The 22,774-nt window shown below is 40.8% G+C and overlaps 1 protein-coding gene across 1 annotated transcript in view; it reads right to left on the bottom strand.

Annotated features, from left to right (window-relative positions):
* LOC139757346 (glutamate receptor-like) overlaps positions 1-22,774 on the bottom strand; it is a 48,611-nt gene that overhangs the window by 11,313 nt on the left and 14,524 nt on the right. The window contains exons 4-6 of the mRNA XM_071677769.1: positions 10,173-10,338; positions 9,565-9,803; positions 4,544-4,728 (exon numbers count right to left, since the gene is read on the bottom strand). Coding sequence (XP_071533870.1) covers positions 4,544-4,728; positions 9,565-9,803; positions 10,173-10,338 — 590 coding nt within the window. The remainder of the gene's footprint in view (positions 1-4,543; positions 4,729-9,564; positions 9,804-10,172; positions 10,339-22,774) is intronic.

Here is a 22,774-nt window from a genome sequence, read left to right on the forward strand (position 1 = left end):
CTCACTCATTCTCTCCATGTGCCCGAACCATTTCAAAACACCCTCTTCTGCTCTCTCAACCACGCTCTTTTTATTTCCACACATCTCTCTTACCCTTACGTTACTTACTCGATCAAACCACCTCACACCACACATTGTCCTCAAACATCTCATTTCCAGCACATCCATCCTCCTGCGCACAACTCTATCCATAGCCCACGCCTCGCAACCATACAACATTGTTGGAACCACTATTCTTTCAAACATACTCATTTTTGCTTTCGGAGATAATGTTCTCGACTTCCACACATTCTTCAAGGCTCCCAGAGTTTTCGCCCCCTCCCCCACCCTATGATCCACTTCCGCTTCCATGGTTCCATCCGCTGCCAGATCCACTCCCAGATATCTAAAACACTTCACTTCCTCCAGTTTCTCTCCATTCAAACTCACCTCCCAATTGACTTGACCCTCAACCCTACTGTACCTAATAACCTTGCTCTATTCACATTTACTCTTAACTTTCTTCTTTCACACACTTTACCAAACTCAGTCACCAGCTTCTGCAGTTTCTCACATGAATCAGCCACCAGCGCTATATCATCAGCGAACAACAACTGACTCACTTCCCAAGCTCTCTCATCCCCAACAAACTTCATACTTGCCCCTCTTTCCAAAACTCTTGCATTCACCTCCCTAACAACCCCATCCATAAACAAATTAAACAACCATGGAGACATCACACACCCCTGCCGTAAACCTACATTCACTGAGAACCAATCACTTTCCTCTCTTCCTACACGGACACATGCCTTACATCCTCGATAAAAACTTTTCACTGCTTCTAACAACTTGCCTCAAATATATATATATATATATATATATATATATATATATATATATATATATATATTTTTTTTTTTTTTTTTTTTTTTTTTATACTTTGTCGCTGTCTCCCGCGTTTGCGAGGTAGCGCAAGGAAACAGACGAAAGAAATGGCCCAACCCTCCCCATACACATGTACATACACACGTCCACACACGCAAATATACATACCTACACAGCTTTCCATGGTTTACCCCGGACGCTTCACATGCTTTGATTCAATCCACTGACAGCACGTCAACCCCTGTATACCACATCGCTCCAATTCACTCTTTATATATATATATATATATATATATATATATATATATATATATATATATATATATATATATATATATATATATATATATATATATATATATATATATATATATATATTCTCTCTTTTCTTTTATACTATTCGCCATTTCCCGCGTTAGCGAGGTAGCGTTAAGAACAGAGGACTGGGCCTTTTTTGGAATATCCTCACCTGGCCCCCTCTGTTCCTTCTTTTGGAAAATTAAGAAATTAAGAGAGGTGGGATTTCCAGCCCCCCCGCTCCCTCCCCTTTTAGTCGCCAACAATAAAGTCATTCAATTTATATAAACCTTCACAGATTATAGTTCTTTTTGTGTCTAATAGAAAATTCAATGACATTTCTCGTGGTACTGGAGTTAGGGTTTATAACTGAGATGGCATTACCAGAGTCAATACAATGATCCTGATTTTTAACCTGATTAAACAAGACATTTGATTCATGTCATGTTCTTATATTTCTGTTGCTTAAGTTTAACAGAAATATCCTTACCAGTCTGCCCAACATAAAATTTATCACAATTTCTACGTGGCACTTCATAGATGCATCCAAGAGAATTTTCTGGCGAGTTTTTCATTAAGATATTCTTATAGTATAATTGTTGTTGAAGGCAACATTTACATCAAAGGATTTAAGCAACGTGGATTGAAAGTAAAATTATTAATAAAAGGGAGAACTATCAGCTTCTTGTTGTCAATGGGAGGTTTAGGCTCAACTCTTTAAAATGATTTCTTTGCTAACTTAAAGGATATATCAATGAAAGACCCTGGGTACTTTAACGCAGATCCAATAGAGTATATATTTTCAACCTCATCATCAACATACTCTGGACCTTATAGATGCATCCATGAGAATTTTCTGGTGAGCTCCTTATTAAGATATTCTTCATAGTATTATTGTTGCTGAAGGGAACATTTACATTAAAGGATTTAAGCAGCATGGAAAGTTAAGTGAAATTATTACTAAAAGGGAGAACTAAAAGATTGTTCTTGTCAATGGGAGGTTTTGGCTCAACTCTTTAAAATGATTTCTTTGCTAAGTTAAGGAATTTGCCAATGAAAGATCTTGGGTACTTTAACTTAGATCCAATAGAATATCTATTCTCAAACTCATCATCAACATACTCTGGACTGCAAATACGTAATGTCCTAAGGAAAATAGGAAGAAGTGATAGTTCAACTCTGTCTGGTTGAGATGAGTAATGATAGATATATGAGCATACATTGGTAGGTTTTCTGTGTTTGCTAAACCTAACTTGTTTCCTTGCCTATAGATCATGCTATCTAAAAATGTTTGCATACCAATACTTTCATTTTCTACTGTAAATTTGATAGAGCTGAGCCCAAAACTCCCATCGACATTGGTAAACAGAGAAGAGGTAGTGAAAGCTTTGCGGAAAACGAAAGCTGGCAAGGTGGAGGGTTTGGATGATATTGTGGAATTTATTCAAAAAGGGTGTGACTGTGTTGTTGTCTGGCTGGTAAGAATATTCAAGTGTATTTATGGTTCATGGTGAAGTGCCTGAGCGTTGGCGGAATCCATCCATAGTGCCATTTTACAAAGGCAAAGGTGATAAAGGTGAGTGTTCAAATTTCCCTCTTTTGCTCTATCTACCACACTCTCTATTACCACATATCTCTCTTACCCTTTCATTACTTACTCGATCAAGCACCTCACACAACATATCGTCCTCAAACATTTCATTTCCTCCGCAAAACCTTATCTATAGCCCACACCGCGCAACCATATATTATTATTGGCACCACTATTCCTTCAAACATACTCATTTCTCCTCTCCGAGATAACGTTCTCGCCTCCACACATTCTTCAACGCTCCTAGAACCTTCACCCCCTACGCCAACCTGTGACTCACTCCCACTTCCATGCTTCCATCCGCTGCTAAATCCACTCTCAGATATCTAAAACACTTCACTTCCTCTAGTTTTTCTCCATTCAAACTTACCTCCGAATTAGTTTGTCCCTTAACCCTACTGAACATAATAACCTTGCTCTTATTCACATTTACTCTCAGCTCTCTTCTTTCACACACTTCACCAAACTCAGCCACCAACTTCTGCGGTTTCTAGCCCGAATCAGCCACCAGAGCCGTATCAGCAGCGATCAGGAGCTGACACACTTCCCAAGCCCTCTCATCCACATCAGACTGCATACTTCCCCTATCTCCAAAACTCTTGAATTCACCTCCGTAACTATCCCATCCATAAACAAATTAAATAACCATGGAGACATCACACATCCCTGCCGCAAACCGATACTCACTGAGAACCAATCACTTTCCTCTCTTCCTACTCGAACACATGCCTTTCGTCCTTGGTAAAAACTTTTCACTTCTAGTAACTTACTTCTCACTCCATATACTCTCAATACCTTCCACAGAGCATCCCTATTAACTATATCATTTGCATTCTCCAGTTCAATAAATCCCACATACAAACCTATCTGTTTTTTCTAAGTATTTCTCAAGTAACTTCTTCAGAGCAAACACTTGATCCTCACTTCCTCTACCCCTTCTGAAACCTCATTGCTCTTCCCCAATCTGATGATCTATACATGTTTTTACCCACTTAGTCAAAACCCTCCTATGTAATTTCCCACGAATAATCAACAAACTTATAACTCTGTGATTTCAACATTTACTTTTTTCTCCTTTGCCTTTGCACAATGGGACTATGCATGCATTTCGTTGATCCCCAGGCACTTCATCATGATCCATACATACGATGAAAATCCTTACCAACCAATGAACAACTCAATCACCCCCTTTTCATAAATTCAACTGCAATATCATCCAAACCCACCGCTTCGCCGGCTTTCACCCTCTGCAAAACTTTCACTACCTCTTCTCCCTCTTCTCTCTTTACCAAACCATTCACCCTGACCCTCTCACTTCACACACCACCTCGACCAAAATACCCTATATCTGCCACTCTATCATCAAACACATTCAACAAACCTTTCAAATACTCACTCTATCTCCTTCTCAATTCACCACTACTTTTTATTACCTCCCTATTAGCCCCCTTCACCGATGTTCCCATTTATTCTCTTGTCTTATGCACGTTATATACCTCCTTCGAAAACATCTTTCTATTCTCTCTAAAATTTAAAGATACTCTCTCACCCCATCCCTCATTTGCCCTCTTTTTCACCTGTTGCACCTTATTTCTTGACCTCCTGCCTCTTCCCTTTATACATGTCCCAGTCATTTGCACTACTTCCCTGGAAAAATCATCAAACCGACTTATTTTTCTCTTGCACTAACAATCATCCCTCTTCATCTTACCACTCACTCCCCTTTCTATATATTTCTATATATATTCATATTTACACTTAACAGGAATGAATGGTACAAAGGATTTTTACCTGTCCTGAAATGCTAACAGAGGTGCTGAAGAGAGGCTGATCGAGGAGCACTCCCCAGCCATATAAGAAAGCAGTCGTAAAACTGACACCACGTCCTCCTCCAAACCGTTGCCAAGCCCTCTGCAGCATCCACAAGATAACGGCCCACACCGCAACACTCATGAACAGGGCCAGCCAAAGATCCCCTGTACAAAAATGTACAGAGATATTTTTCTTGGAAGATGCCATATACCTGCAGCAAAATATCCCCTTCCTTATTGTAATATATATATATATATATATATATATATATATATATATATATATATATATATAGATTGGGGTGTCTAAATGTGTGTGGATGTAACCAAGATGAGGAAAAAGGAGAGATAGGTAGTATGTTTGAGGAAAGGAACCTGGATGTTTTGGCTCTGAGTGAAACGGAGATCAAGGGTACAGGGGAACAGTGGTTTGGGAATGTCTTGGGAGCAAAGTCAGGGGTTAGTGAGAGGACAAGAACAAGGGAAGGAGTAGCACTACTCCTGAAACAGGAGTTGTTGGAGTATGTAATAGAGTGTAAGAAAGTAAACTCTAGATTGACATGGGTAAAACTAAAAGTTGATGGAGAGAGATGGATGATTATTGGTGCATATGCACCTGGGCATGAGAAGAAAGATCATGAGAGGCAAGTGTTTTGGGAACAGCTGAATGAGTGTCTTATTGGTTTTGATGCACAAGACCGGGTTATAGTGATGTGTGATTTGAATGCAAAGGTGCGTAATGTGGCAGTTGAGGGAATAATTGGTATACAAGGGGTGTTCAGTGTTGCAAATGGAAATGGTGAAGAGCTTGTAGATTTATGTGTTGAAAAACGACTGGTGATTGGGAATACTTAGTTTAAAAAGAGAGATATACATAAGTATACGTATGTAAGTAGGAGAGATTGCCAGAGAACGTTATTGGATTACGTGTTAATTGATAGGCACGCGAAAGAGAGACTTTTGGGTGTAAATGTGCTGAGAGGTGCAACTGGAGGGATGTTAGAAGGAGTGAAAAGTTTTTATCGAGGATGTAAGGCATGTGTACGTGTAGGAAAAGAGGAAAGTGATTGGTTCTCAGTAAATGTAGGTTTGCGGCAGGGGTGTGTGATGTTTCCATGGTTGTTTGATTTGTTTATGGATGGGGTTGTTAGGGAGGTGAATGCAAGAGTTTTGGAAAGAGGGGCAAGTATGCAGTCTGTTGTGGATGAGAGAGCTTGGCAAGTGAGTCACTTGTTGTTCGCTGATGATACAGCGCTGGTGGCTGATTCGTGTGACACACTGTAGAATTTTGTGACTGAATTTGGTAATGTGTGTGAAAGAAGAAAGCTGAGAGTAAATGTGAAGAAGAGCAAGGTTATTAGGTACAGTAGTGTTGAGGGACAAGTCAATTGAGAGGTAAGTTTGAATAGAGAGAAACTGGAGGAAGTGAAGTGTTTTAGATATCTGGGAGTGGATTGTGGGAGTGGGATCGATAAAGTAAAATAAATATATAATATATATATTTATCTATCCATTTATTTGTTTATTTTACTTCGTCGCTATCTTCCGCATTAGCGAGGTAGCTCAAGGAAGCAGACGAAAGAATTGCCAAACCCAAACAGAAACACATGTATATAGATACACGTCCACACACACACAAATCTACATGCCTATACATCTCAACGTATGCATGTATATACACACACACACATGTACATATATGCACATGTACATGATTCATACTGTCTGCCTTTATTCATTCCTATCGCCACCCCGCCATACATAAAATAACAACCCCCTTATCCCGCATATGCGCGAGGTAGCGCTAGGAAAACACATCAAATGCCACATTCCTTCACACTCAGTCTCTAGCTGTCATGTAATAATGCCCTGAAACCACAGCCCCCTTTCCACATCCAGGCCTCACGGAACTTTCCATCGTGTACCCCAGACGCTTCACATGCCCTGGTTCAATCCATTGACAGCACTTTGACCCACGTATACGATATCGTTTCAATTCACTCTATACCTTGCACACCTTTCACCCTTTTGCATGTTAAGGTCCCGATCACTCAGAATCTTTTTCACCCCTTCTTTCCACCTCCAATTTGCTCTCCCACTTCTCGTTCCCTCCATCTTTGACATACATATCCTCTGTCAATTTTTCCTCACTCATTCTCTTTATATGACCAAAGCATTTCAAAACACCCTCTTCTGCTCTCTCAACCTTACCACACATCTCTCTTACCCTTACATTACTTACTCGATCAAAACACCTCACACCACATATTGTCCTCAAACGTCTCATTTCTAGCACATCCACTCTCTTCCGCACAACTCTATCCATAGCCCACGCCTCGCACCCATATGACATTGTTGGAACCACTATTCCTTCAAAGATACCCATTTTTGCTTTCCGAGATAAAGTTCTCGACTTCCACACATTCTTCAACGCTCCCATAACTTTCGCCCCCTCCCTCACCCTATGATTCACTTTCGCTTCCATGGTGGCATCCGCTGCCAAATCCACTCATATATATAAAACACTTCACCCAGTTTTTCTCCATTCAAACATGCCTCCCATTTGACTTGTCCCTCAACCCTAGTGTACCTAATAACCATTCTCTTATTCACATTTGCTCTCATCTTTCTTCTTTCACAGCCTTTTAAAACTCAGTCACCAGCTTCTGCAGTTTCTCACACGAATCAGCCACCAGCGATGTATCATCAACGAACAACTGACTCACTTCCCAATCTCTCTCATCCACAACAGACTGCATACCTGCTCCTCTTTTGAAAACTCTTGCATTCACCTCCCTAACAACCCCATCCATAAACAAATTAAACAACCATGGGGACATCACACACCCCTGCCGCAAACCAACATTCACTGAGAACCAATTACTTTCCTCTCTTCCTACAAGTACACATGCCTTACATCCTCGGTAAAAACTTTTCACTGTTTCTAACAACTTGCCTCCCACGCCATATATTCTTAATACCTTCCACAGAGCATCTCTAACAACTCCAGCATATACCTTCTGCAGATCCATAAATGCTAAATACAAATACAGTTGTTTTTCTACGTATTTCTCACATACATTCTTCAAAGCAAACACCTGATCCACACATCCTCTACCCCTTCTGAAACCACACTGCTCTTCCCAATCTGATGCTCTGCACATGCCTTCACCCTCTCAGTCAATACCCTTCCATATAAATTCCCAGGAATACTCAACAAACTTATACCTCTGTAATTTGAGTACTCACTTTTATCCCCTTTGCCTTTGTACAATGGCACTATACAAGCATTCCGCCAATCCTCAGGCACCTCACCATTAGTCATACATACAATAAATAACCTTACCAACTAGTCAACAATACATTCATCCCATTATTTAATAAATTCCACTCCAATACCATCCGAACCCGCTGCCTTGCCGCCTTTCATCTTCCACAAAGCTTTTACTGTCTCTTCTGTGTTTACCAAATCATTTTCCCTAACCCTCACACTTTGCACACCACCTCGACCAAAACACCCTATATCTGCTACTCTATCATCAAATACATCAACAAACCTTCAAAATACTTACTCCATCTCCTTCTCACATCACCACTACTTGTTATCACCTCCACATTAGCCCCTTCACTGAAGTTCCCATTTGTTCCCTTGTCTTATGCACTTTATTTACCTCCTTCCAAAACATCTTTTTATTCTCCCTAAAATTTAATGATACTCTCTCACCCCAACTCTCATTTGCCCTCTTTTTCACCTCTTGCACCTTTCTCTTGACTTCCTGCCTCTTTCTTTATACATCTCCCAGTCATTTGTATTATTCACTTGCAAAAATCGTCCAAATGCCTCTCTCTTCTCTTTCATTAATAATCTTAATTCTTCATCCCACCACTCACTACCCTTTCTAAATGCCAACCTCCTACGCTTGTCATGCCACAAGCATCTTTTGCAAAAGCCATCACTGCTTCCCTAAATACATCCAATTCCTACACCACTCCCCTTACGTCCTTTGTTCTCACCTTTTTCTATTCTGTACTCAGTCTCTACTGGTACTTCCTCACACAAGTCTCCTTCCCAAGCTCACATACTCTCACCACTCCCCTCATCCCAACATTCTCTCTTCTTTTCTGAATACCTCTGGAAATCTTCACTTTCGCCTCCACAAGATAATGATCAGACATTCCTCCAGTTGCACCTCTCAGCACATTAACATCCAAAAGTCTTTTTTTTCACGCGCCTATCAATTAACAAGTAATCCAATAACGCTCTCTGGCCATCTCTCCTACTTACATACGTATACTTATGTATATCTCTCTTTTTAAAAAAGGTATTCCCAATCACCAGTCCTTTTTCAGCACATAAATCTACAAGCTCTTCACCATTTCCATTTACAACACTGAACACCCCATGCACACCAATTATTCCCTTAACTGCCACATTACTCACCTTTGCATTCCCTCAACTGCCACATTACTCACCTTTGCATTCAAATCACCCATCACTATAACCCGGTTTCGTGCATCAAAACTACTAACATACTGACTCAGCTGCTCCCAAAACACTTGCCTCTTATGATCTTTCTTCTCATGCCCCGGTGCATATGCACCAATAATCATCCATCTCTCTCCATCAACTTTCAGTTTTACCCATATCAATCTAGAGTTTACTTTGTTACACGCTATCAAAATTTTGCTCGTGATCAAGATGTTCCTATGAGTCCACGGGAAAATGAAGCATGATAAGATCTCATTGCACTTTCGTGTTGTAATCACATCATCAGGGGAGAAACAAGAGAGAAATATAAGTCAGTTTATATACATTGAAGAGACGAAGCTAGCTTATATATATATATATATATATATATATATATATATATATATATATATATATATATATATATATATATATATATATATATATATATATATATATAAAGATCATAAGGCTTGATGAAATTCATATTTTGTTGTTACTAAAATTCTATTGGACAAAGCGTTATTTCCTACCTGCAAATGGTCTAATGAATGAGAGGTGTTGTGGTAGCAACGAAGGTTTCAATGACGTCACAGTCATGACATCAGAGGGGTACCCGCGGGCATAGTGCAGTACCCTCAGGCGTTCAGATGTGGGCGCAGATTCAGTGCAGAAGTCTGCCTCCTCCCGCTGTAGCTGACCCATCATCCCGCTGAAGACACCGTCTTTCAGGAGTCCCCATGATCGCTTAGGCTCCTCACGAATCACGTAACTGTTAGAGATTTTAGTGAAAGACAAACATCAGTCAGCCCTAACACATCCTCGTGGAAAGTAATGTAGTTTATACTAATGACTAACATTTAGAAGTTCTTCTTTACCTGTTGATAGTTTTCATAAATATTTTTCGTATTTTCTCATATAGCGTGAAAAGGCATTTAATAAGTATCTTTACGTTCAAGATTTCTTCTGAACCTAAGTTGACAAGTAAGGCTGTAGGAAAGATAATCTTTATCAAACTTTTAATTATTCCTGGAAATGTAATTTTTCGGATCTTAGAGAGAATAACACGTGGATGACCTTGCCGATAAAGAGAGAAGTTGCTCTCTGGAATTGGTCGTTTGAGAGACACAGGAGATATTACGTGAAGTTCAGCTTGGCAGCGAAGGTGACGATCAGTCTGGCGTCCAGTGAGTCCCTAAGGGTGACTGTTGTGCCGGCCACCTGGTGGTGTCGCTCGTAGTCGATGTAAGGGAAGTAGGACACGGCCACCACCCGCAGCCTGTGACCCATCAACTCCTGCACATCTTCTGTGGAGGAACTGCTGCTTCACAACACTTGATTGTTCAAGATGAAAACATCATTAAGCAAGACTATGTTGTGAAATTTTTTCACGCATTTAACAAATGAGCTTCATTTATCTACCTTTGGGAGTATCATAATCTTACCGTAGTTCTGGAATTGTTATTTATATATAAATATATATATATATATATATATATATATATATATATATATATATATATATATATATATATATATATATATATATATATATATACGCATTCCTCGCGTGTCGTGGAAGGCGACTAGAGGGGACGGGAGCGGGGGGGGGCCAGAAATCCTCCCCTCCTTGTATTTTTTTTTTAACTTTCTAAAATGGGAAATAGAAGGAGTCACGCGGGGAGTGCTCATCCTCCTCGAAGGCTCAGACTGGGGTGTCTAAATGCGTGTGGATGTAAACAAGATGTGAAAAAAGGAGAGATAGGTAGTATGTTTGAGGAAACGAACCTGGATGTTTTACCTCTGAGTGAAACGAAGCTCAAGGGTAAAGAGGAAGAGTGGTTTGGGAATGTCTTGGGAGTAAAGTCAGGGGTTATTGAGAGGACAAGAGCAAGGGAAGGAGTAGCACTACTCCTGAAACAGGAGTTGTGGGAGTATGTGATAGAATGTAGGAAAGTAAATTCTCGATTAATATGGGTAAAACTGAAAGTTGATGGAGAGAGGTGGGTGATTATTGGTGCATATGCACCTGGGCATGAGAAGAAAGATCATGAGAGGCAAGTGTTTTGGGAGCAGCTGAATGAGTGTGTTATTGGTTTTGATGCACGAGACCGGGTTATAGTGATGGGTGATTTGAATGCAAAGGTGAGTAATGTGGCAGTTGAGGGAATAATTGGTATACATGGGGTGTTCAGTGTTGTAAATGGAAATGGTGAAGAGCTTGTAGATTTATGTGATGAAAAAGGACTGGTGATTGGGAATACCTGGTTTAAAAAGCGAGATATACATAAGTATACGTATGTAAGTAGGAGAGATGGCCAGAGAGCGTTATTGGATTACGTGTTAATTGACAGGCGCGCGAAAGAGAGACTTTTGGATGTTAATGTGCTAAGAGGTGCAACTGGAGGGATGTCTGATCATTATCTTGTGGAGGCTAAGGTGAAGATTTGTATGGGTTTTCAGAAAAGAAGAGTGAATGTTGGGGTTAAGAGGATGGTGAGAGTAAGTGAGCTTGGGAAGGAGACTTGTGTGAGGAAGTACCAGGAGAGACTGAGTACAGAATGGAAAAAGGTGAGAACAATGGAAGTAAGGGGAGTGGGGGAGGAATGGGATGTATTTAGGGAAGCAGTGATGGCTTGCGCAAAAGACGCTTGTGGCATGAGAAGAGTGGGAGGTGGGTTGATTAGAAAGGGTAGTGAGTGGAGGGATGAAGAAGTAAGATTATTAGTGAAAGAGAAGAGAGAGGCATTTGGACGATTTTTGCAGGGAAAAAATGCAATTGAGTGGGAGATGTATAAAAGAAAGAGACAGGAGGTCAAGAGAAAGGTGCAAGGGGTGAAAAGAAGGGCAAATGAGAGTTTGGATGAGCGAGTATCATTAAATTTTAGGGAGAATAAAAAGATGTTCTGGAAGGAGGTAAATAAAGTGCGTAAGACAAGGGAGCAAATGGGAACTTCAGTGAAGGGCGCAAATGGGGAGGTGATAACAAGTAGTGGTGATGTGAGAAGGAGATGGAGTGAGTATTTTGAAGGTTTGTTGAATGTGTTTGATGATAGAGTGGCAGATATAGGGTGTTTTGGTCGAGGTGTTGTGCAAAGTGGGAGGGTTAGGGAAAATGATTTGGTAAACAGAGAAGAGGTAGTGAAAGCTTTGCGGAAGATGAAAGCCGGCAAGGCAGCAGGTTTGGATGGTATTGCAGTGGAATTTATTAAAAAAGGGGGTGACTGTATTGTTGACTGGTTGGTAAGGTTGTTTAATGTATGTATGACTCATGGTGAGGTGCCTGAGGATTGGCGGAATGCGTGCATAGTGCCATTGTACAAAGGCAAAGGGGATAAGAGTGAGTGCTCAAATTACAGAGGTATAAGTTTGTTGAGTATTCCTGGTAAATTATATGGGAGGGTATTGATTGAGAGGGTGAAGGCATGTACAGAGCATCAGATTGGGGAAGAGCAGTGTGGTTTCAGAAATGGTAGAGGATGTGTGGATCAGGTGTTTGCTTTGAAGAATGTATGTGAGAAATACTTAGAAAAGCAAATGGATTTGTATGTAGCATTTATGGATCTGGAGAAGGCATATGATAGAGTTGATAGAGATGCTCTGTGGAAGGTGTTAAGAATATATGGTGTGGGAGGAAAGTTGTTAGAAGCAGTGAAAAGTTTTTATCGAGGATGTAAGGCATGTGTACGTGTAGGAAGAGAGGAAAGTGATTGGTTCTCAGTGAATGTAAGTTTGCGGCAGGGGTGTGTGATGTCTCCATGGTTGTTTAATTTGTTTATGGATGGGGTTGTTAGGGATGTAAATGCAAGAGTTTTGGAAAGAGGGGCAAGTATGAAGTCTGTTGGGGATGAGAGAGCTTGGGAAGTGAGTCAGTTGTTGTTCGCTGATGATACAGCGCTGGTGGCTGATTCATGTGAGAAACTGCAGAAGCTGGTGACTGAGTTTGGTAAAGTGTGTGGAAGAAGAAAGTTAAGAGTAAATGTGAATAAGAGCAAGGTTATTAGGTACAGTAGGGTTGAGGGTCAAGTCAATTGGGAGGTGAGTTTGAATGGAGAAACACTGGAGGAAGTGAAGTGTTTTAGATATCTGGGAGTGGATAAAATTTTGATATTAAACTAAAATTTTATTTGTTTATTTTACTTCGTCGCTGTCTTCCGCATTACGAGGTACTAAAGGAAAGACAAAATGCCAAACCAAACAGAAACAATTATATATTTCACGTCAAAAACCCCAAAAAATCACATCATACATCCGTACAGTATATCACACACCACATGACATATATGCACAGAATATTATCGCGCCCTTTATTCTTCCGCCCCCCCGCATACATAAAAAAAAACCCCCTTATCCCGCTAGCGCGAGGTAGGCTGGGAAAAACCCCAAAAATCCACTTTCCCTTCACACTCAGTCCTCTGTCATGCAATAATCCCGGAAACCAACCCCCCTTTCCCAAACTTCCAGGCCTCACGAATTTCCATCGTGCCCCCAACGCTTCACATGCCCGGGTTCAATTTTGACGCCTTTCCCATTACGATTCGTTTCTTTTACTCTATTCCTTGCACATTTTTCACCCTTTTCTGAAGGGGGCCCGACTCAAATCTTTTTCCCCCTTCTTTCCCCCCCAAATTTCTCTCCCACTTCTCTTCCCTCCCTTTGACTACATACCCTGTCAACCCACCATCCTTTTAGCCAAAGCTTTTCAAAACACCATTTCTGACTTTAACCTACACACATCCCCTTTTTCCCCTTTACATTACTTCTCGTAAAACCCTACACCACTATTTCCCAAACGCTCATTTCTAGCACTTCCACTCTTTTCCCGCAAAACCTTCCATAGCCCCGCTCGCTCCTAACTTGTGGAACCAATTCCTTCAAAGTCCCTTTTTTTCTTTCCGGAAAAGTTCCGATCCCACTTCTTCAACCCCCAAAATTTTTCGCCCCCCCCCCTACCCTATGATTCACTTTCGTTTTCCTGGTGGCATCCGCTCCCAAATCCCTCATATATAAAAAACATTTTCCCCTTTTTTCTCCATTCAAACAGCCTCCCATTTGATTTGCCCCCAAACCCAGGTACCTAATAACCTTTCCTTTTCACATTTGCTCTCATCTTCTTTTTTAAACGGCCTTTTAAAACCAGTCACCATTTCTGCTTTCTCACACGAATCACCACCAGCGTGTTAATCAAAACGGGCTCATTCCCAACCTTTCACCCAAAACAGATCATACCTGCTCCTTTTTTAAAAACCTTTTGCATTACCCCCTAACAAACCCCACCCTAAAAAAAATTAAACAACCAGGGGGACATCACCCACCCCCTCCGCCCAACATTCCTGAGAACAATCACTTTCCTTCTTCCTACAAGACACATGCCTTAAACCCCCCTTAAAAATTTTTCACCTTTTTCTAACAATTCCTCCCCGCCATTTAAAACTTAAACCTTCCCCAAAGATCTCAACAACCACATTTAAAACCCTTTTGAGATCCATAAATCTAAAAAAAATACAGTTTTTTCTCCCTATTTCCACCCAAATCTTCAAAAAAAAACCTAAATCCCACATCCTCTACCCCCTTTTGAAACCACATGCTTTCCATCGAGCCTCAATGCCCCCCTCATTTAATACCCTTCCATTAAAACCAGGGGAAAACTCAACAAAATTTTTTTTCCCCGGAAAATTGGGACTCACTTTTTTTCCCCTTGCCTTTTTTACAAGGGAATACAAAATTCCGCCAACCCAGGCACCCCACCCTTATCAACTACAATAAAAAACCTTACCAAAGTCAAAAATACATTCTCCCTTATTTAATAAATTTCCCCTCCCTTCCATCCGAACCCCCTGCCTGCCGCCTTTCTCTTCCACAAAGCTTTTTCTGTTCTTTTGTGTTTACCAAAACATTTTCCCCCAACCCTCACACTTTGCACACCACCCCGACCAAAACACCCTATTCTGCTACTCTATTCAAATTTAAACAAAAACCTTCAAAATATTATCCATTCCTTCTCCCCCAACTACTTGTTTCACTCCACAGCCCCCACTGAGTTCCCCTTTGCCTTTTCTTTGCACTTTTTTACCTCTTCCAAAACCTTTTTTTTCCCCTAAAATTTTTAAAGATACCTCTCACCCCAAACCCCATTTGCCCTCTTTTTCACCTCTTTCCCTTTTTCTCTTTCCTGCCCTTTTTTTATCATCCCCTCATTTGTATTTTCATTGCAAAAATCGTCCAAAGGGCTCCCTTCTCTTTCATAATAATCTAATTCTTATCCCACCACTCCCCCCTTTCAAACCCAACCCCGCTTGCATCCCAACATTTTTTGCAAAACCCATCCGCCCCCCCAAATAACCTTCCTCACACCCCCTTTTCGTCCTTTTTTCCCCCCTTTTTTCTTTCTGACTCATCTTATGACTTCCTACCAGTCTCCTTCCCCAACCAAATACCTACCACCCCCTCACCCCAACTTCCTCTTCTTTTCTAAATACCCGGAAATTCATTTTGCCTCCCAAAAAATGATCAACATTCCTCCGTTGCCTCTCCCAAACATCCAAAAGCTTTTTTTCACGCGGCCAAAATTAAACCCCAAACCAAAAACCCCCGGGCCACTCCCTACTTACATACTATCCTTTAGTTTATCCTCTTTTTAAAAAAGGTTTCCCAATCACCAGTCCTTTTTTCACACATAATCTACAAGCTCTTCACATTCCCTTTTTAAAAACCCCGAACCCCACACCCCAATTTTCCCCCCTTTAACTGCCACATTACTCACCTTTGCTTTCCCTCAACTCCCATTACTCCCTTTTGGCATTCAAATCACCCCCACTATAACCCCTTTTTCGTGCACAAAACTCTAACAACGGCTCACGCCCCCAAAACACTTGCCTCTTATATCTTTTTTCTCTGCCCCGGTGCATATCACCATAATCACCCACTTCCCCCATCAACTTCGTTTTACCCATACAATCTAGAGTTTATTTTGTTACACGTTTTCAAAATTTTCCGTAATAAAGATGTTCCTAGGAGCCCAGGAAAAATGAAGCATGAAAGATCTCATTGCCTTTCTTTGAAAAATACATCATGGGGGGAAAACAGAAGAAAATAAGTCAGTTTAATACTTTGAAGAGCAAACTACTTATATATTTTTAAAATATATATATATATTATATATATATTTATATATTATATATAATATTTTTTTTTTATATATATATATAAAATTTAAAATTTATTTATATATATATAAAATCAAAAGGGTTTGTGAAATTAAATTTTTGGGGTTAAAAAATTTCTTTGGACAAGCTTATTTCCTACCTCAAAGGCAAAAATGAGGGGGTTTGTGGGAAAACCGAATTTTTAAAGACGTCACAGTCATACATCAAGGGGGGTACCCGCGGGCTAGTGCGTCCCAGGGGGGCGAATTTGGGCCAGATTCTGCAAAAAGTCGCCTCCCCCGCTGTACGACCCATCACCCCGCTGAAACCCGCTTTCAGGGTCCCCATGATCTTTTGGGCCTCACAAAAACGTAACTGTTAAGATTTATTGAAAGCAAACACATCGCCCTAACCATCCTCGGGGAAAGTAATGTATTTATACAAGATAACTTTAAAAGGTTTTTCTTTACCTGTTGATTTTCTAAATTTTTTCGTATTTTTTTCCAAAATTGCGGAAAAGGGATTTTTAAAAATATTTTTCGTTTTTGATTTCTTCTGAACCTAATTGACAAGTAAGGCTGAGGGGAAAATAACCTTTACAACTTTTTTAATTATTTCCCGGAATTAATTTTTTTTTTGGATTTTAAGAGAATAACACTGGTGACCTTGCCGTTTAAAAAGAGAAGTTGCCTCTGAATTGGCGTTTTAGAGACACAGGAAATTAGGAAGTTCAGCTTGGCACGAAGGTGACGTGTTGGCTCCCCGGAGCCCTAAGGTGATGGGGGTCCCCCCCTGGTGGGGCGGGTCGTTGCGATGTAAGGGGAATAGGGCACCCCGGCCCCACCCCAGCCCGTGACCCCCAACTCCTGCCAAACTTTTGTGGAGGAACTGCTGCTTTAAGCATTGATTGTTCAAATGAAAAAAACATTAAGCAAGACTAAGTTTTGAAATTTTTTCACCATTTAACAAATTTAGCTTCTTTTTCTCCTTTGGGGGGTATATAATCTACCGTATTTTTTGGAATTTTTATTTAATTAAAATATTTTATATAAAATAAAATATAAATTTTTATATATAATATAAATATATATAAAATATTTTTTATAAAAAATTTTAAACCCTTCCCCCCGTGCGTGGAAAAGGGGAAAGGGGACGGGACGGGGGGGCCCGAAATCCTCCCCTCCTTGTATTTTTTTTTTTACTTTTTAAAAAGGGAAATAGAAGGAGTCACGCGGGAGTGCTCATCCTCCTCGAACCAACGGGTTCTAAATGCGTTTTGGGTGTAAACAAGATGTCAAAAAAGGGAGATGTATTAGTTTGAGGAAAGAACGGAAAAATTTTAAACCCCTGAGTGAAAAGAAGCTCAAGGGGAAAAGGAAGAGTGGTTTGGGAATGTCTTTGGGGGTAAAGTCAGGGGGGTTTTTGAGAGGGCAAAACAAGGAAAGGAGTAGACTTCCTAAACAGGGTTTGTGGGATTGATAAAAGTAGGAAAGAAATTTTCCCATTAAAGGGAAAACAAAGTTTTATGGGGGAGGTGGGGGTTATTGGCTTTTCACCGGGCATGAAAGAAGATCATGAGAGGAAGTGTTTGGGACACTGAAGGGTGGGGGTTTTGTTTTGATGCCAACCGGTTATAGGAGGGTGATTTGAATGCAAAGGGGTAATGGGCAGTTGGGGGTTTTAATTGGGTATACAGGGGGGTTTTCATGTGTAAAGGGAAAGGTGAAGGTTTTGAGATTTATGTGATGAAAAGGATGGGAGGGGAATACCGGGTTTTAAAAAAGCGAGATATACAAAAGTTACGTATGTAAGAAGGAGGGCCCAGAGGGGTTAGGTTTACGTGTTAATTGAGGGGCCCGAAGAGGACTTTTGGGGATGTTAAGGGCAAAGGGGGGGTGCAACTGGAGGTTTCCGATCTTTTCTTTGGGGAGGCAAGTAAAAGTTTGTGGGGGTTTTAGAAAAGAAGGGAATTTTTGGGTTAAAAGGGGAGAATTGGTTTGGGGAAGGAACTTTGTGAGGAAGTCCCAGAGAGAGAGTAACAGAAAAAAAAAGTGAGAACAGGGAAATAAGGGGGAGGGGGGAAGAAGGGATGATTTAGGGAACTAGGGCTGGCAAAAGACGCTTGTGGCATGAGGAGGGGGAGGGGGGTTTTGTTTTAAAAGGGTAGTATGGAGGATGAAGAAGAAAGATTTTTAGTAAGAGAAGAGAGGGCATTGGGACGATTTTGCAAAAAAATCAATTGAGTGGAGATGTATAAAAAAAAAGGACGGGGTCAAGAAAGGTGCAAGGGAAAAAAAAAGGGGCAAATAAATTTGGGGTAGGGTTTTCATTTTTTTTTAGGGAGAATAAAAGATTTTCGGAAGGGGGGTAAATAAAAGTGCGAAAGAAAAGGGACAAAGGGGAAACTCAGGAAGGGCGCAAATGGGGGGGTTAACTTTTATGGGGGTTTTAAAGGAGAGGGAGTGAGATTTTGAAGTTTTTAATGGTTTTGAGATAAGGGCAAATATAGGTTTTTGGTCGAGGTTTGGCAAAGGGGGAGGGGGGAAAATGATTTGGTAAACAAGAAAGGAGTGAAACTTTGGGGAAAGAGAAACCCGAAAGGGCAGCTTTTTGGAGGGATTGCAGTGGAATTTTTTTAAAAAAAGGGGGTGACTGTTTTTTACTGTTGAAAGGGGTTTTTTAAATTTTATGACCGGGGGGGTGCCGAGGTTTCGAAGCGGCTAGTGCCTTGACAAAGGAAAAGGTAAATGATGCTCAATTACAGGGGTATAAGTTTTTTGATATTCCTGGAAATTTATTGGGGGGGGTATTGATTGGGGGGTAAAGGGCAGTACAAGCATAAATTGGGAAAGCGGGGGTGGTTTCAAAATGGGGGAGTGGGGATCGGGTTTTTGCGAGGAAAATGGAAATATTTAAAAAGGGCAAATGGATTTGTATTTACATTTAGGGCTGGAAAAGGGCATAGAAAATTTTTAAGATCCTGGGGAAGGGGTTTTAAAAATTTTAAAGGGTGGGGGGGAAAAAGTTTTTAGAAGCGTGAAAATTTTTAGAGGATTAAGGCTGTGACGTGTAGGAAGGAGGAAAGGGGTTGTTCTCATAAATGTAATTTTGCGGGGGGGGTGTGGGCCCTGGTTTTTTAATTTTTTAGGATGGGTTGTTAGGGATGTAAATGCAAATTTTTTAAGAGGGGGAATAATTTAATCGTTGGGGGGAAGAGCTTGGGGAAATGAGTCGTTGTTGTTGCTGATGATACAGCCGGGTGTTATGTGAAAATGCAGAAAACTGGGACGGGTTTGGTAAAGTGTGGGGAAGAAGAAAGTTAAAAATAAAAGTGAATAAGGCCAAGGTTATTGTACGTAGGGTTAGGGCAAGTAATTGGGTAATTTAATGGAAAAACTGGAGAAGTGAATGTTTTAGAATCTGGGAGTGGATTGCCCGCGGGTGGAAAATGGAAGGGAAGTGGGTTTTTATAGGGTGGGAGGGGGGGAAAATCTGGGGGCCTTGAAGAATGTGTGGAAGTCGAGAACATTATCTCGGAAAGCCAAAAATGGTATGGTTTGAAGGAATAGTGGTTCCAACAATGTTGTATGGTTTGCAGGGTGGGCTATGGATAGAGTTGTGCGCAGGAGGGTTGATGTGCTGGAAATGAGATGTTTGAGGACAATGTGTGGTGTGAGGTGGTTTGATCGAGTGAGTAACGTAAGGGTAAGAGAGATGTGTGGAAATAAAAAGAGCGTGGTTGAGAGAGCAGAAGAGGGTGTTTTGAAGTGGTTTGGGCACATGGAGAGAATGAGTGAGGAAAGATTGACCAAGAGGATATATGTGTTGGAGGTGGAGGGAACGAGGAGAAGAGGGAGACCAAATTGGAGGGGAAAGATGGAGTGAAAAAGATTTTGTGTGATCGGGGCCTGAACATGCAGGAGGGTGAAAGGAGGGCAAGGAATAGAGTGAATTGGAGCGATGTGGTATACCGGGGTTGACGTGCTGTCAGTGGATTGAATCAAGGCATGTGAAGCGTCTGGGGTAAACCATGGAAAGCTGTGTAGGTATGTATATTTGCGTATATATGTATATATACATATATATATGTATATATCCCTAGGGATAGAGGAGAAAGAATACTTCCCACGCATTCATCACGTATCGTAGAAGGCGACTTAAGGGCTGTGAGCGGGGAGATAGAAAACCATACACTCCTTGTATTCTAACTTTCTAAAAGAGCACGCCGAAAAAGGATTCAAACGGTGAGTACTCATCCTCCTCGAAGACTGACATTGGGTTGTCCATATCTGTGTGGATGTAACCAAGATGAGAAGAAAGGAGAGATAGGTAGTATGTTTGAGGAAAGGAACCTAGATGTTTTGGCTATGAGTGAAACGAACCACAAGGGTAAAGGGGAAAATTAGTTTGAGAATGTCTTGGGAGTAAAGTCAGGTTTTAGTGAGAGGACGAGAGCAAGGGATGGAGTAGCACTACTCCTGAAACAGGAGTGGTAGGAGTATATGATAGAGTGTAAGAAAATAAATTTTATATTGATATGGTGAAAACTGAAAGTGGATGGAGATGGGGAAGAAAGATCATAAAAGGCAATTGTTTTCGTAGCAGCTGAGAGAGTGTGTTAGTAGTTTTGATGCAAGAGACCGGGATATAGTAATGGTTGACTTGAATACAAATGTGAGTAATATGGTAGTTGAGGGAATAATTGTTGTACATTGGGTGTTCAGTGCTGTAAATGGAAATGGTGAAGAGCTTGTAGATTTATGTGCTGAAAAAGGACAGGTGATTGGGAATGCCTCGTTTAAAAATAGAGATATACATAAGTATACGTATGTAAGTAGGAGAGATGGCTAGAGAGCGTTATTGGATTACATGTTAGTTGATAGGCGCGCGAGAGAATTTTGGATCCTTTTGTGCTGAGAAGTGAAACTGGAGAGATGTTGGATGATTGTCTTGTGGAGGTGAGGGTGAAGATTTGTTGAGGTTTTCAGAAAAGAAGAGAGAATATTGGTGTAAAGAGAGTGTTGAGTTTAAATGAGCTTAGGAAAGAGACTTGTGTGAGGAAGTACCGTGAGAGATTGCGTACAGAATGGAAAAAGGTGAGAACAAAGAACGTAAGGGGGGTGATGGAGGAATGGGATGCATTTATGGAAGTAGTGATGGCTTGCACAAAAAGTGCTTGTGGCATGAGAAGCATGAGAGGTGGGCAGATTAGAAAGGGTCGTGAGCGGTGGGATGAAGAAGTAGGATTATTAGTGAAAGAGAAGAGAGAGGCATTTGGACGATTTTTGCAGGGAAATAATGCAAATGACTGGGAGATGTATGAAAGAATGAGGCAGGAGGTCAAGAGAAAGGTGCAAGGGGTGAAAAGAAGGGCAAATGAGAGTTTGGATGAGCGAGTATCATTAAATTTTAGGGAGAATAAAAAGATGTTTAGAAAAGAGGGAAATAAAGTACGTAAGATAATGGAACAAATGGGAACTTCAGTGAAGAGGGGTAATAGGGAGGTGATAACAAGTAGTGGTGATGTGAGAAGGAGATGGAGTGATTATTTTGAAGGTTTGTTGAATGTGTTTGATGATAGAGTGGCAGATATAGGGTGTTTTGGTCGAGGTGGTGTGCAAAGGGAGAGGGTTTGGTAAATAGAAAAGAGGCATTAAAAGCTTTGTGGAAGATGAAAGCCGGCAAGGCAACGAGATTGGATGGTATTGCAGTGTAATTTATTAAAAAAGGAATTGACTGTACTGTTGACTGGTTGGTAAGGTTATTTGATGGATGTATGATGTATGTATTGTGTATTGATGTATGTATTGATGTATGTATGATGTATGTATTATGTGGTGCCTGAGGATTAGCGGAATGCGTGCATAGTGCCATTGTACAAAGACAAAGGGAATAAAAGTGAGTGCTCTAATTACAGATTTATAAGTCGGTTAGGAATTCCAGGGAAATTATATGGGAGGGTATTGATTGAGAGGGTGAAGGCATGTACAGAGCATTAGATCTGGGAACAGTTGTGTGGTTTCAGAAGTGGTAGAGGATGTGTGGATCAGGTGTTTGCTTTGAAGAATGTATGTGAGAAATACTTAGAACAGCAAATGGATTTGTATGTAGCATTTATGGATCTGGAGAAGGCATATCATAGAGTTGATAAAGTTGGTCTGTTGAAGGTATTAACAATATATGGTGTGGAAGGCAAGTTGTTAGAAGCAGTGAAAAGTTTTTTATCATGAGTTCGTGTAAGAGAGGAAAATGACTGTTTCTCAGTGAATGTTGGTTTGCGGCAGGGATGTGTGATGTCTCCATGGTTGTTTAATTTGTTTATGGATGGGGTTGCTAGGGAGGCGAATGCAGGAGTTTTGGAAAGAGGGGACAAGTATGCAGTCTGTTGTGGATGAGAGAGCTAGGGAAGTGAGTCAGTTGTTGTTCGCTGATGATATTGCCCTGATGGTTGATTCGTGTGAGAAACTGCAGAAGCTGGTAACTGAGTTTGGTAAAGTGCGTGAAAGAAGAAAGTTGAGAGTAAATGTGAATAAGAGCAAGGTTATTTGATACAGTAGGGTTGAGGGACAAGTCAATAGGGAAGTAAATCTGACTGGAG

This window comes from Panulirus ornatus, chromosome 25 (genome assembly GCF_036320965.1).
Source record: "Panulirus ornatus isolate Po-2019 chromosome 25, ASM3632096v1, whole genome shotgun sequence".
In the NCBI taxonomy this organism is placed as follows: Eukaryota; Metazoa; Arthropoda; class Malacostraca; order Decapoda; family Palinuridae; genus Panulirus; species Panulirus ornatus.